Source organism: Vigna angularis, chromosome 2, assembly GCF_016808095.1.
Source record: "Vigna angularis cultivar LongXiaoDou No.4 chromosome 2, ASM1680809v1, whole genome shotgun sequence".
In the NCBI taxonomy this organism is placed as follows: domain Eukaryota; kingdom Viridiplantae; phylum Streptophyta; class Magnoliopsida; order Fabales; family Fabaceae; genus Vigna; species Vigna angularis.
Window position 1 is genome coordinate 220,295 of NC_068971.1, and position 12,988 is coordinate 233,282.

At 33.1% G+C, this 12,988-nt stretch overlaps 1 protein-coding gene across 2 annotated transcripts; it reads right to left on the reverse strand.

Moving 5' to 3' along the window:
- Positions 1-767: 767 nt before the first annotated feature.
- On the reverse strand, positions 768-11,161 carry LOC108321699 (DExH-box ATP-dependent RNA helicase DExH9). 2 transcript variants are annotated; one of them, XM_017553529.2, is made up of 15 exons: positions 10,973-11,161; positions 10,629-10,901; positions 10,333-10,533; positions 9,907-10,125; positions 9,497-9,835; positions 9,293-9,397; positions 6,927-7,037; positions 6,231-6,481; positions 4,940-5,063; positions 4,360-4,642; positions 4,109-4,263; positions 3,421-3,570; positions 3,099-3,331; positions 2,199-2,463; positions 768-1,250 (listed from the first exon to the last, which is right to left on the reverse strand). In XM_017553529.2, exons 2-15 carry the CDS (start codon positions 10,881-10,883, stop codon positions 972-974), a joined length of 2,970 nt encoding a protein of 989 aa, XP_017409018.1. In that variant the 5' UTR covers positions 10,884-10,901; positions 10,973-11,161; the 3' UTR covers positions 768-971. The 2 variants fall into 2 exon arrangements, with proteins under 2 accessions (XP_017409018.1, XP_052729832.1); XM_052873872.1 differs by lacking the exons at positions 10,629-10,901; positions 10,973-11,161 and having other exon boundaries at positions 10,329-10,466.
- Between the last annotated feature and the right edge of the window lie 1,827 nt (positions 11,162-12,988).

The following is a 12,988-nucleotide window of genomic DNA, read 5'->3' on the forward strand; positions in this document are numbered from 1 at the left end:
AAGTATAAAAAAAAATGTAAGGCCAAGTTTTAAGTATATGCCGAAATGCGATAGTGGTCAGATTTCGAAATAATTATTATTAGTGATTTTATACAACAATTTAACTAAGTTTATTGGTTGAAATATCCTTAGTGATTTATTCTTTTATGTTAACTAAGTTTTTTCTTAAACTCTTTTGTGTGATATAACGAGAAAGTGACAAAAAATATATTATTATGTTAACTAAGTTTTTTCTTAAACTTTTAACAATGTATATCAGATTATAATATATTTAAAGAAAACATGACAATCAAATAAAAATGTTACATTATTATGATTTTTTTCTTAATGAATCTAAATATAAGCAAAATCTATCAGATAGTTTATTCAATATATTGAAAAAATGTGTAAATAAATACATGCTTACATATATATAATAATAATAATACAATTATATCATACTTTACCTATTAACTGTTTTTGGAGGTATTGCCTCCTCTTTGATAGATTTCATGACTTTTTTTTTATCTGCAGATACATGTTTAAATATTTTAAAATGAATTTGGAAAATAAAATAACCCAACAAAGAAATTTCACCAAACTTATCTTATGGTAGTGCACATTATCAATCTATAATTTTTCATATCAATGTACTCAATGTATCATCTAAAATGATTTCCCACTTTACATGAACTTTCCCTATGGATCTACATCGGACAATCGAGTTCAAGCAATCTGTAATCTAAAGGTTGATTTCTTGCTCAACTTTACTCATCTAAACTCACATCTAACTTAATAAAACACTTCAGACTATTCCTTCTATTTTCACAGAAGAGGAGCAAATATCCAGCATTTACTTGTCGTTGAAGTTTATCTAATACAAATATTTCCAGGTGTTAGTGGAGATTAAAACCAAGCAGGGTGATATCATGTAGTTGGTGTCCTTCCACATGATTCTCTGCATTTGTGTAATAAATTATTTCTAGAAGGAACTACAAATACAGGGATGCTGCAAAGACGATGTCCCTCTTTATCATGGACACAGCTTCTTCAAACTTTGCCTCAAGTTGAGTTTCCCCAATTGACTTAGCTGCTGCTATTAATTGCTGAAGAACTTCCTCAAGTCGTCTAATCGCTCTAATCAAGCTACCTTCAAAGACTTGTGTGATTTCCATGATCTCATAGAACTTTGAACCTTTCGCCCAAGCATACACAGCCTCCATAATGTCAGGCCTAAATGACTTCACAAAGCTCTCGACGTCAATTTCTACCTATTTATTTTCGAAAAAAGTCAAAGGAAAAAGAACTTGTTAATGCATTTTACAACTGAAAATAAATGGATAGACTTTAGAAAGCCTACAAGATAGTGAACAGACACACTGAGACGCTTTCAAAGTTGAGCTAAATCAAAAGTGTTCAAGGAACGTGTATTGGACCTTAACAAGGGACAAAAGGATATACCCCAATTCCTTTTCACAAGTCACTATATAAAAGTATTTAAACATTAAATATCATTTTCCAATTCTACCCTTAATCACTAATATTGAAAGGAAATTAATAAAATTTATAGGATTTTCAAATGAAGGTAGTTTTGGAGTATGGGTTTTTCTTTTTAATTCAAAACCTTTTAACAAATTTAAACAAACTTCATCTATATGAATTAATTAAAGATGATTTACAATAAGGAATGGAGGGGGAAAACAGAATGACTAAGACAAAGACGGAAAACTAAAGGACCTAACTCATAATTAGGAGTATCAAAGATGAAAATCAACGGTTTCTTAGTTGAAGATGTCAGTAGGAGTAATTTGTTAAAAAATTAAATGAAAAATTCGATCCTGTACCAGGTTAGGAAAGATACACTCCTAAAGGAATGCGAGAATGGGACAGAGGATGTCACCAAAGAAGGACGAAAGAGCACAGTTGACCAAAAGGAATCCCATTACATAAGCATGGACAAGTAGTATACAAGTCCACCATTTTGTCAAATCAAGTGGAACCATAACTGAATATCAATTTGCATTGGAAAAAAAAAATGAAGTGATCAAAATGTCTAAGGTTTTCCCAGTCATCCATCCTCAAAATGGAAGTAACTTGTATAAAACTTTTCAAATTTTCAGTTGAAACAATAATTGACCTAGATTTTCCAAAATAAAACCTGAAAAAGAAAATGTGCATTTAGACACCAGATATGCAATGCATTATTATTCTGTCATTACCTTGCACTCGAGCTGAAGTTGGGCAACTCTCCGAGCCGTGTCTTGTAATTGCATAAAAAGCAGATCAAGTTCTTCCCGAGGTTTGGCACCATCATGAATTTTTTCCTGCCAGACTAAACAAGAGAGGAGAGAAACCATCTCTTCCACCTTGATGTCCTTAAATACACCATTGAACATTAGTTCTGTTAGGGTCAATTCATCTGCGCTACTAATTTCACAAGCAACCTTCCCTTTTAACTCGACCACATTGTCACTTGTAGCATATCTGCAAGGATGATCTCACGTGAATATGATTTTCATCAACAAAAGTTAATCAAATGGAGGGGGGCTGAAATGATCCAATAGAGAGAAACAGACAAAAATAAGAACATACAAAATTTGCCAAGTTCACAAATTGGACTTTAAAAGTTGGCTGTAAGTGATTAAGATCTATATGAAAGTTCTAAGTATTCGCCTAATACATATGGGACTGTTGATGTAAAGATGGTTTGGTGCCTTTGACTTAACGAGATTAAAGCAAATAAAAGTGATTACAGGCACACAAAAAAAACAAATCAGAAAAAATGACTAATCCATGTGGTAGCTTTAGGGGAGGGGAATAAGAAACACTACAAGAAGAAAGTAGAAAAGATTAGAGGATGGCTAATCCAACTTATCAGGGGATAGAAGCCTTCAAATGACAGAATGGAAAGAAAACAAACAGTTTTTTGTTGCATTTGTGCACAAGAACTGTGATTTTATTCCAAGGGAACAATTAATTCTTTTCAAGACTATTAGGAAAAAACTTTTGATACAAAGAGCTCAGAGCAAAACATGAGTCAAAGATTCAAGGTCTTGCAGCATAACAATAAAAAGAGGAAGGGTGGGGGAAAGAATGAAGCACCAAACAAGTTTCTTTACCCGAGCCTCCGAAGAACTCTCTTTCTTGCTTTAAGTTCATCCTTGAAAGCTAAAGTAGTAGAAGATCTTAATGTTTTCTTAATGGACTTTATCTTTGCAGTAAGTTCTTGCTTCCTCTGTAAAACTTTCAATTTCTGTTTTATAAGTGGTGATTTCGCGATTTCATGTTTTTCAAATAGGCTCTCCAAAGCTTCTATCCTACGAGATGCTTTTTTATATGAGCTGCTTTGAATCTGATAAAAAAAATTAAAATGATGATTGTGTTATCAGGAAAGATTCAAAAGGAAAAATAAACTAATGAATGAATAAATGATCACAATACCTTCATGTCTTCTTCAGGATCTAGAAGGGGCAGTCCTTTCTCACCAAATCTAGAAAGAGTTTCCAACACTTTCTTCAGTGTGTTTTCTCGTGCTTCCAATGGCAAAAGATCCTTCGGTATAAATAAACGCAGACTACTTATTGTATTGACCTGTTAACAGTAAAACATCAATAATGTATTAATCATAATTAAAAATAACGCATATACAATTCCATTAAAATCAAGCATTTTAACAATGGATTGGCCTGTATGAGATCACAAATACTGAATTTAAATCCCATGTAAGCTTCATAGGAGCAACACTAAAAAGTAAAAATTAAGAATCTAGTGTCAAAAGTGTACAAATGCAACTACATACTACAAATATAATGAGAGCAATTTTCTGGTTTTTCCATTCCTTCATTCATTATATCGTTTTTCAAGTGAAAGACGTGTTACTTTGGGCTTTGCTATTCCGTTCTCCACGGAGATTCCATGTCATATATGAAATACTATAATCTCTCCATCTCATGTTTCTTCCATTTCCCACTTGTTCACAATATTACTGTTTTTCAACCATAACTAAACCTTCGGATAGATTTGGAAAGATCATACTTTGTTGAAGTGCAATTTCATTAAAAAAACTAAAAATTTTGAAGTCCCAACCTTGCAGATATATTACTTCTGTTAACGGTTTAAAAATACGTACCTGAGAGATAGGAACTGAAACCACAAGAGGTTCTCCAGCTTCTTTAAGAGGAACAATCTTAATAGATTTTTTTCCAATTTTATCTTTCTTTACAACACATCTTGTAAGAACATCAACATTGTAAGATGCGTCCTCAGGTTTCACACTTGCATCATCTGAAATTTTTATTATTACTTTTATGATATAAACAGACTAAAATTTCAACATACAAAGGTGTATACAAATCACTATAAATCATTAAGAATTCTTACCATCAGAAACACTCTTAACCCTTTCAAAATTAATGACCAACCCCCAAGTCAACTGGTCCTCAATAAAAACGGGGGTTAGATCTTCATCACTTGAAGTGCAATCAAGAGAAACAAGCCTCCCAGGCTGTAGAAAAGGTAAACAGTGCCTTGGAGATAGCACAATGTCACGGACCTCCTTATTTAAACTTCTATGCTGCTCCAGTAGATTGAAATAATCCTTTAGACTGTTTTCTTCTTCAATAACAATTGATTCCCTCTCTTTTTCAAGCAACTGTATTTGTTTCTGTATAGACAAAAAACAGTACGAAAAGTGAAATATTCCCTTTTTAACTCAGATAACTCAGATAAAAGTGGAACCATATGGGAAGGAAATTTCCATCTGAATCAAATTAGCCAACTGAGTTTGACAGTAACATGAAATATTTTAAACCCACAATCATAAAGAATATCGTATTCATCAGAGGTAACCCTAAACTTTATAGAGATAGCAAATGATCTGCATAACCTCATCACACTACAGAACACCCAACCCCGCAAAAATAACAACACATATTTCTAGCCTTCATAAATTTAAACAAACCTCAAGATCAGGAATGGCACGATCAGCTTGGAACTGAAAAAAGGAATTACGAATCAATTTTTCAGGATCACCATCTTCACACCGCATTTGATTTAAAATCGTGTTGTAGCTTAAATGAAAGGCACTGAAACGCAAGTGAAGGCCAATGTGAATGTCAGAATAAAGATAATTTATGTATGCAAGCTATAATATGAAAAATAGAAAACATGCTTTAGGTATTAAACAGTTTCATTATGGCATTATCTTTTATGCCAAGTTACATCATCCTAACATTGAGATACAATGCATGATTTTCCAATTACCAATAAAACCTATATTGCATTTGGTTTGAGTTACTAATCATCAAGGTCACTCACAATAAGCTATCAGAAAAATAGGGAGGGTAAGATATGTAAGTATATTTCCATTATTATATGATTTTTCATCTGTAACATGAAGTGATAATATTTTAATTATTGTGTATTTCAATAAAAGCTTGTACAACAATCGCTTTTGCTATAACTCAAGGCAATATTCCGAACAAGATGCTAACTCCATTCTTCACCTTTTGGTTTATCTTTCTCTCCAGAGAATTACCAAGCAGGAGAATTAGCAGGATTTTTAAATGAGTAGGAAAACTAATGACTGACGAAATATAAGGCATCAGCACGGTCAATAAGTAAAGAGCTTTAGAATATCCATTCATTAATTTAAAAATGCATAAAGCATGCTTTATTTATTTTACAAAAGAAGAAGAAAATCATTAAGACTGAGAAGATGATTACAAAAAATTAAGAGGATATGATACCCTCCTTAAAAAAGAAATAATGTAACAAACAATTAGAACAAAGCAAACCTTAAAGATCCCTCAAAGTATCTGTAAGACAAACTCTCTCTCTCACACACACACACACCACGAGCTTACATTAAGTGGAAGCCAAATGCCTAATCTATCCCAAAGATGCTACACATCAAAGGAAATCTCAAGATGCAGGAATTGTCAAAAACACAGCACACTTTCATCACCTTAAGATTTAAATTTAAATATCTTGTTATAAACTGTCCCTTTAAACCATGTGCCATAAGATAAAAGGTCTCCGACTCTGCCCTAACCCAGCATTCACCAGAAACACTGAAAAGTTTATGCCACTAATAAGTACTGGATAGTGAAGTGCACCAACAAGAAATCAATTTTGCAAAGTTTCACTATCATTGAGACCATATCCCTAACAAAATGGATGAGTAAACCCTTATCTTGCAGAACCTTGAAAGATATGAAACTCTTTAAAATTAAATTAAACCAACAATTTACCTATTTAAACTATCAGCTGCCCCTTTAACCATGTTTTTAGCAGTAGAAGGCTCCATCTTTTCATCAACCATGAGGATACATATCCCACGTTCATCAATGCCTCTTCGACCTGCACGACCACTCATTTGAATATATTCTCCACTGGATATCCATCTAAACTTGTCCCCATCAAATTTCCGGACATTTGTGAAAACAACAGTTTTTGCAGGCATGTTCAAACCAATGCTGAATGTCTCCGTGGCAAACAAACACTAAAGAAAAATATTTCTAGTTAGAATTGCAAGAATCCATAGTTTGAATCAAACAAGGATTGTTAACTGTATCAATAATATTATGAACAAAAGATGAAAAGAAAAAAAGAGGTCACGGAACCCCCAACGAGTATGAGATTTAACCTAAACTCATGTGCCTTACAACAAAAAGAAACATTTTATTAAAATACCAACATTTAGATTTATATAATTAAATAATATAGGGGTGGATACGATATGATGGCTGCAAACAAATTGCCATAATTGCTTCTGACTAATCAGCCATTACCCCTAATAAAATTGTCTACCAGCATGTAGTTACGTTTTTAGCATAGGTATGTAATTTTATGCCTTTAACTAAGGTGTGAGCACACAGTTATATCACAGGTTCATGGCTTATACAGATGAAAAAACGTATCGTATCCCATCATTTCTTTCCACAAACCTTGATTAGCCCTTCTTGAAATAAGATCTCAATCACTTCCTTTAGAATTGGGAGTAAACCAGAGTGATGTACTCCTATTCCACGTTTCAACAAAGGCAGCATGTTCGAAACCTGAAAATAAATATATAGAAAACATAAACAAAGAATAAGGATACCTTATAAGTGACACAACATGCAACGACATTGATATTATTGTATTTCTAGACAGTTAGTTAGAAGGCAACGGTGCTCAGAAAGGACAAGCTTAAACATCAAACAAGTTCTGAGAGGATTCACCAGCAGGTAATGACTCCTGCTGGAGGTTTTCCTCAACCATACAATCTATAGTTCCCCATAAACAATTTCCAATATCCTCATTAAAAGTGGAATTTACACTTCAGTAACAACAGGTGAATATGGTCCCTTTACTCAGGTCAGACAGATAACTATGGTTGTCCTGAAAAAAATTCTGCTCATGGACTCCACTGAATTTCTTCTTAAACACTTCCCCAGAGCCCACTCCCCTAACCAGAAAAAATTCCTTGAAAAAATTATCTATAGACAAAAATCCAAAGCTCCAAGATTATGCGCTCTATGTACAGCAGTGCTTAACATGAATAAAAGAACTATTTAATACAGACGAGACATGTGTTTTGCTCAAATTTTTTGAAGAAATAACCACGATTTTGAGATTTCGAGAAATAAGAAATTGTTTCCCTAGCTTTAAGCAAAATCAAACATGCAACATGCTACAAAGAACAACTTTTGTGAAGTAACCCTCTTCTGGATTTTCCATGAACAGTGGATATTCCTGTCTACCATTGAGCAGTCCTACTTCTATCCACCTAGTTTTAAATACTTTGGCAAATCTAAGGTTAAAAAGATGTCAGCATACAGTCTTTACATTGTTTGGTGCATTAGTTTGGAGCAGTTAAATGGAAATTAAATGGAATAACATCGTTGGAAGGAAAATTTGATCTGGGCCAGGATTATATTCTTAGTTTCTACTAAGTGCTCAGAAAATGATTGTTTCAAGTGTGTTGCAATATCCAATTGTGCAAAGGAAAGAAGCTGCTTAATGTCATTGCCCCTGACTTTATTGCTTCCTGTGTTTTACTTTCTGCTGTTTTCATTTTGTGCAATGCTTCACTCTTGAGGATGTGAGGATATACCACATATCATCCTGAAAATAGAAATTTTAGTTCCCTCATAGGAACAGGGGATAAGGATCAAACTTTGGCCAAATGGTAGTATAAGGCTCTATGTAGAAGGTTTGGAAACAAATGTGGAAACCAGTTACAAAGTTGTTAATGCAGGTATGTGTATGTGTATAGATATACATCAGATGATTTTAATCTACAATTTGACCACAATATGATCTGTGCACAAACTGAATATATGATCTCAAATTTTGGAAGATCATGGTTGGATATATTATTTTGATAGACTAACATTTCTTTTAATTATATTCAACAGGATAAAGCACAACTAGAACTGTTTCTATGGAGAGAAATTATTATACTGATAAACTTGCAGACATCGATTTCCAGGGTTTCTCTTGGTGGGATGATGTGCCTAATATCTTAAATCCTGCATTCTTTAGGGATAGATTCTCTGCCACATAGGTTTTCTTAGAAGGCTTTAGCCTAGTCCCCCCACATGCCTGTTTGGCTCCTTTAGTTGTTTTTGATGGTATTTACAGTCCCAACATAGTTGAGATGCCAAATAACATGGTGACGTTTTAGCACTTCCATCTTTTGATAAAAAAAAAAAACAAAAATAAAAAACTAGAACTACCAGAAGAAAAGTCTTATTTCACTAGGATAAGTCATTATATGGGTCACATGACACCATTGAGCTCGTCTGAACACCAAATTCCGAGGGAGGAAAGGAAAGCACGATTACAAAGTGATAACATATAGTCCACAACAGCAAAAAAAAAAAAAATCAGAATAATAAGGCTGCTGAATCTCTTGTACATGCGAAACGTAAGATGAAAACTTCCTTGAAACAACCATATCAAAATTAAAATGCTTGAATGTAAAATATAATCAAATATCGTCAGTGAGAAATAAAATGTTGAGTCTTGAACCACAACTATATCAAAGCTTGTCCAACAGGGATATTGTTAAGTTCCCTAATAGTCCCTAAATGTCCAGGCCTAATAAATCCTAAGCCCACTACTCCCGTGACATTCTTGCTTTCTTAGGGTGTAATAGAACAGATAAATGTAAAAAGAGTTAGAGTCAATAAGAACCTCTACTTAATTTTATTTTATTTTTTAATAATTCAAGAAATGAGAAGTGCTAAAACTCAGCAATATGTATATGCAGTAGTCATGTGCCCCTGGCAAGTGGGGAGAACACCGAGTTAAGGAAGTATCTTGCCTGGGGTAGTTTCTTATCATCGTCTGAAAGCATGTCCATAGCACTATTAAATATTTGTTCTATGTTGTCCTTTTCATGATCCCCATTAAGATCCATTTTTGCCATCTACAGACACAGAGCACATTAGAGATACAGTGTTAGATAAGAGAGAATGAAAAGAAAATAAACAGTTTTTTTTACGATGAACAGCAAGTTGAACTTTACCTGCATTGCAAGAAGCTCACACTCCCTTTTGCTAAAGCTGAACAGTATCACAGGATCATATTGACGCTGAATGATCATTTTCACCATCTTGAATATGTCACTTTCTTCACCAACTCTACCCAGGACCAAACCCTTTTGCCGCTTGCCGTTCTCTTTTCTCTTATCACCCTCAGTGGTGGGAACAAGAGCATTCAAAGATTTCTGAAAGCTGTCTTCGCGAAACTTTCCCTTATCATCCACAACCAGATATAGACCATCACCCCCAGAAGGAAAAATGTAATGTTGAAGGGGTGTTGGGCGGTAATCAGTATAGACAACATGACAAGGTTGTTTATGCACCTGTATGTAAGCTAAAAACATCAGGGAAACAGCAGAGAATTAATGTAATAGAAAGCAAATCAATCAACGACCTTTGCCACCCAATCAGCAAATTCCTTGGCGTTGGGGACAGTGGCAGACAGGAACACAAAACGCGAATTCTTTGGCGACAAAACAATACTTTCTTCCCAAACCACGCCTCTCTCACGATCACGCATGTAATGCACCTCATCAAAAACAATCCAAGCCACCTCCCTTGTGATCTCAGACCCTTTGTACTGCATGCTACGCCAGATTTCCGTAGTCATTACCTGAATCAATTAAATTCCAAATTAGAGACAACATAGTGTTCCCTGTTAAGGAAAAGTAAAAGCGGAAGAGCGGCGTAAGGTTGTAAAAACCGTCTGTCACCACAACATAAGTTTTGCCGGGTGTACATGACCACAGCATTTTGTCCACAACACGTGACAAAACAGCGACGGCAACCGCAATTTAAAACCTTGGAGCAGCGTACCTACCAAACAAGAAGCATTGGGATCAATGGTGACGTCTCCGGTCATCAAGCCAACGTCAGAAAATTCTTCCTTGAATTCTCTGTACTTCTGGTTGCTGAGAGCCTTGATAGGGGAAGTGTAGATGACACGCTGCCCATCTCGGAGGGACATAGCAATAGCATACGAAGCCACCACGGTTTTTCCAGCAGACGTATGTGCAGACACCTAAGTTAAGTTACACAAACAGCTCCACAAGTGAGAAAATCAATAATCAAAAAATCAAAACAGAAAAGAAAACAGAATTTCGTTTGAATAGTGACCATGACGGACTCGCCGTTTTCAAGGCAAGTGATGGCTTGGGACTGAAAGGGATCGAGAGTGAACGGGAACTTCTTGGCGGGTTCTGCGTGTGTTTGAGTGGGCGGAGAAGAAGGATGGGTGTAATCGGGTGGATACGAAACGTGGTGCACACAATCATGCAGTGGCAGCGAAGATGAAGCTGAAGGTTCTTCCGGCGACTTTCTCTTCAGTGACCCCATCGTTGGTTGCTGAGTTACAATGCCTTCAATCTGCATCTGCTTCAGCTTCTGCCTCTGAACAAGTACAGAAGAATAAGGAAGTAGAAAGCATGAACCCTAAACCTAACACAGAGAAATTTCAATACCTGAAGGCGACACGAGAACGGAGGGAGAGAGAATGCTACGCGCCGCCACACAACACAGCTTCGATGCCTTCTAATGGGCGGCGAAAGACAGGGACAGTGTTTACGTAAAAGGGGCTCCAATTGGTTTGTCAAATAAATATAACACCGCGCCCTAAACCTTAATGATGTTTTGCATGTTCAAACAGGGAAACTTTATTCTCTTTTATAATCTCACCCATTATATTTAAAATAAATAAGTTTTAAAACAATTTTACTTTTTTTATTAAAATATATTATCTTTATTTTATATTTATCTCTTATCTTTAATTATTTTATATTTATATTTTATTTAAATTTTATGTTTAATTTATATTTTTTTATTATAAATGTTTGTATATTTAATAAAAATAAATTAATTTCATATATAATTTCTACTATATTCAAAATTACGAATCAATTAAGATTATTTTAAATGAGTAGAATAGATAATTAAAGCATTACTAAAATTATAGATTATTAACAAATTTAATCATTAAAACTACATTAATCCGTCAAATTCACCATGTACCTGCAAATTTATAATTATCTTTTAAATGGTAATTCATTGCAATGAAACATTATCTAATGTATTTTTTTAAAAATTTGAATCCATATTATATGATGTGAGAGATTTTGACTAACAAGCTTGGAGAAACAAGATAATATCCTTAAATTTTATAAGTATATCATATTACTATTTAAATTCTTATATTTTAAACATTATCATAATAAAATTGATGAAAAACAATAAAATTCAGTATCAAATGTATTATAATATAACATTATTATAATGTGAAAGAGATACAAGTTGAAATAAAAAGAAAAACTTGAAAAAACGTGTGATAATAATTTTGTAAAAGGAGAGTTTTTTATTTATTTATTAAAAACACTAAACAAAAGAAAGAAGAATGAAAGGAGCAAGAAAAATGGGTTCATCTAGCCTATTTAAGAACAATTAATCATGGCAAAAAGTTTTTCGAGAATACTTTTAGAGGCAAAATTTGAAAAAGAAACAGTTTTATAAGTTAAAATTAAGGTATACAGAAAAAGAGAAAGATACAAACTTCAATGATTTATATAAGATGATTTTTACAAAATAATTTAAATATAAATTAATTTTAATTTTTCAAATAAACCATTACATTATCCTATAAAAATACTTTTAATAAATAAAAGAATCTTCTTTTATGTTTCTAAAAGATAAATTTTATTAAACAGGTATTGGTTATATTTTTTTTTATCATTTTAAAACTATTTTTAACCAAAAAAACCTTTCACCTCTATTAATATCAATTATTTTATTCTAACAAATATTTTTATTCAAATATTTAGCCAACTATATTACAAATTACCATGATTACATTTTTTTAGACAAAAAGTTAAATACATAGAAAATTAATTATGATTATTAAATATTGCTTATCTATATATGTATAGCACGTCATAGTCATTTACATTGTATTCGTTTCTGGTTGATTTATTGTTTACGTAGATAGATTCTTGGTTTAAATTAGATTTGTTTTGAGATATTTTGAAGGGATATATTGCAATTTGATGGTATTTTGTGTGAAAATCTATTTTTGCCTTAAATATTTTTTTTTACTTGCATCCCCATCGGAGAATCTCAAAGAGAAGAAACTCATTCAATGTCCGTGTAACCGATTCCATTTGTAAAGGAAAACAAAAAATTTACTCTCGAATCGATTCCAGGGAAAAAGACGTTTTAGTTTTTATTATTAATAATAACAATAATATTAAAAAAAAAGTTTTAATAATATATAATAATAATAATAATAATAATTTTATGGGACATTATTTTCCTTTACGAATGCATTTTAATGCTGTTGTAACCGATTTCATACCATTATAATTGATTCCATTTGCAAGAAAAATAGGGAAAATTGATTTCCAATCACCTTGGAATTGATTCTACTAAGAGAAACACGTGTTTTTCTTTTAAATTTTTGTAATAATAACAATAAATAATAATAAAAAGAA

Bases quoted from the DNA above. Each gene is read 5' to 3' on its own strand.
- LOC108321699 (XM_017553529.2), bottom strand. From the start codon at position 10,883: ATGCAGATTGAAGGCATTGTAACTCAGCAACCAACGATGGGGTCACTG. The intron at 7,038-9,292 runs GCAAGATACTTC...ATTTATTTTCAG, and splicing joins ATGATAAGAAACTACCCCAG to GTTTCGAACATGCTGCCTTT. The intron at 5,064-6,230 runs GTAAATTGTTGG...CTTGCGTTTCAG, and splicing joins GCAGCTGATAGTTTAAATAG to TGCCTTTCATTTAAGCTACA.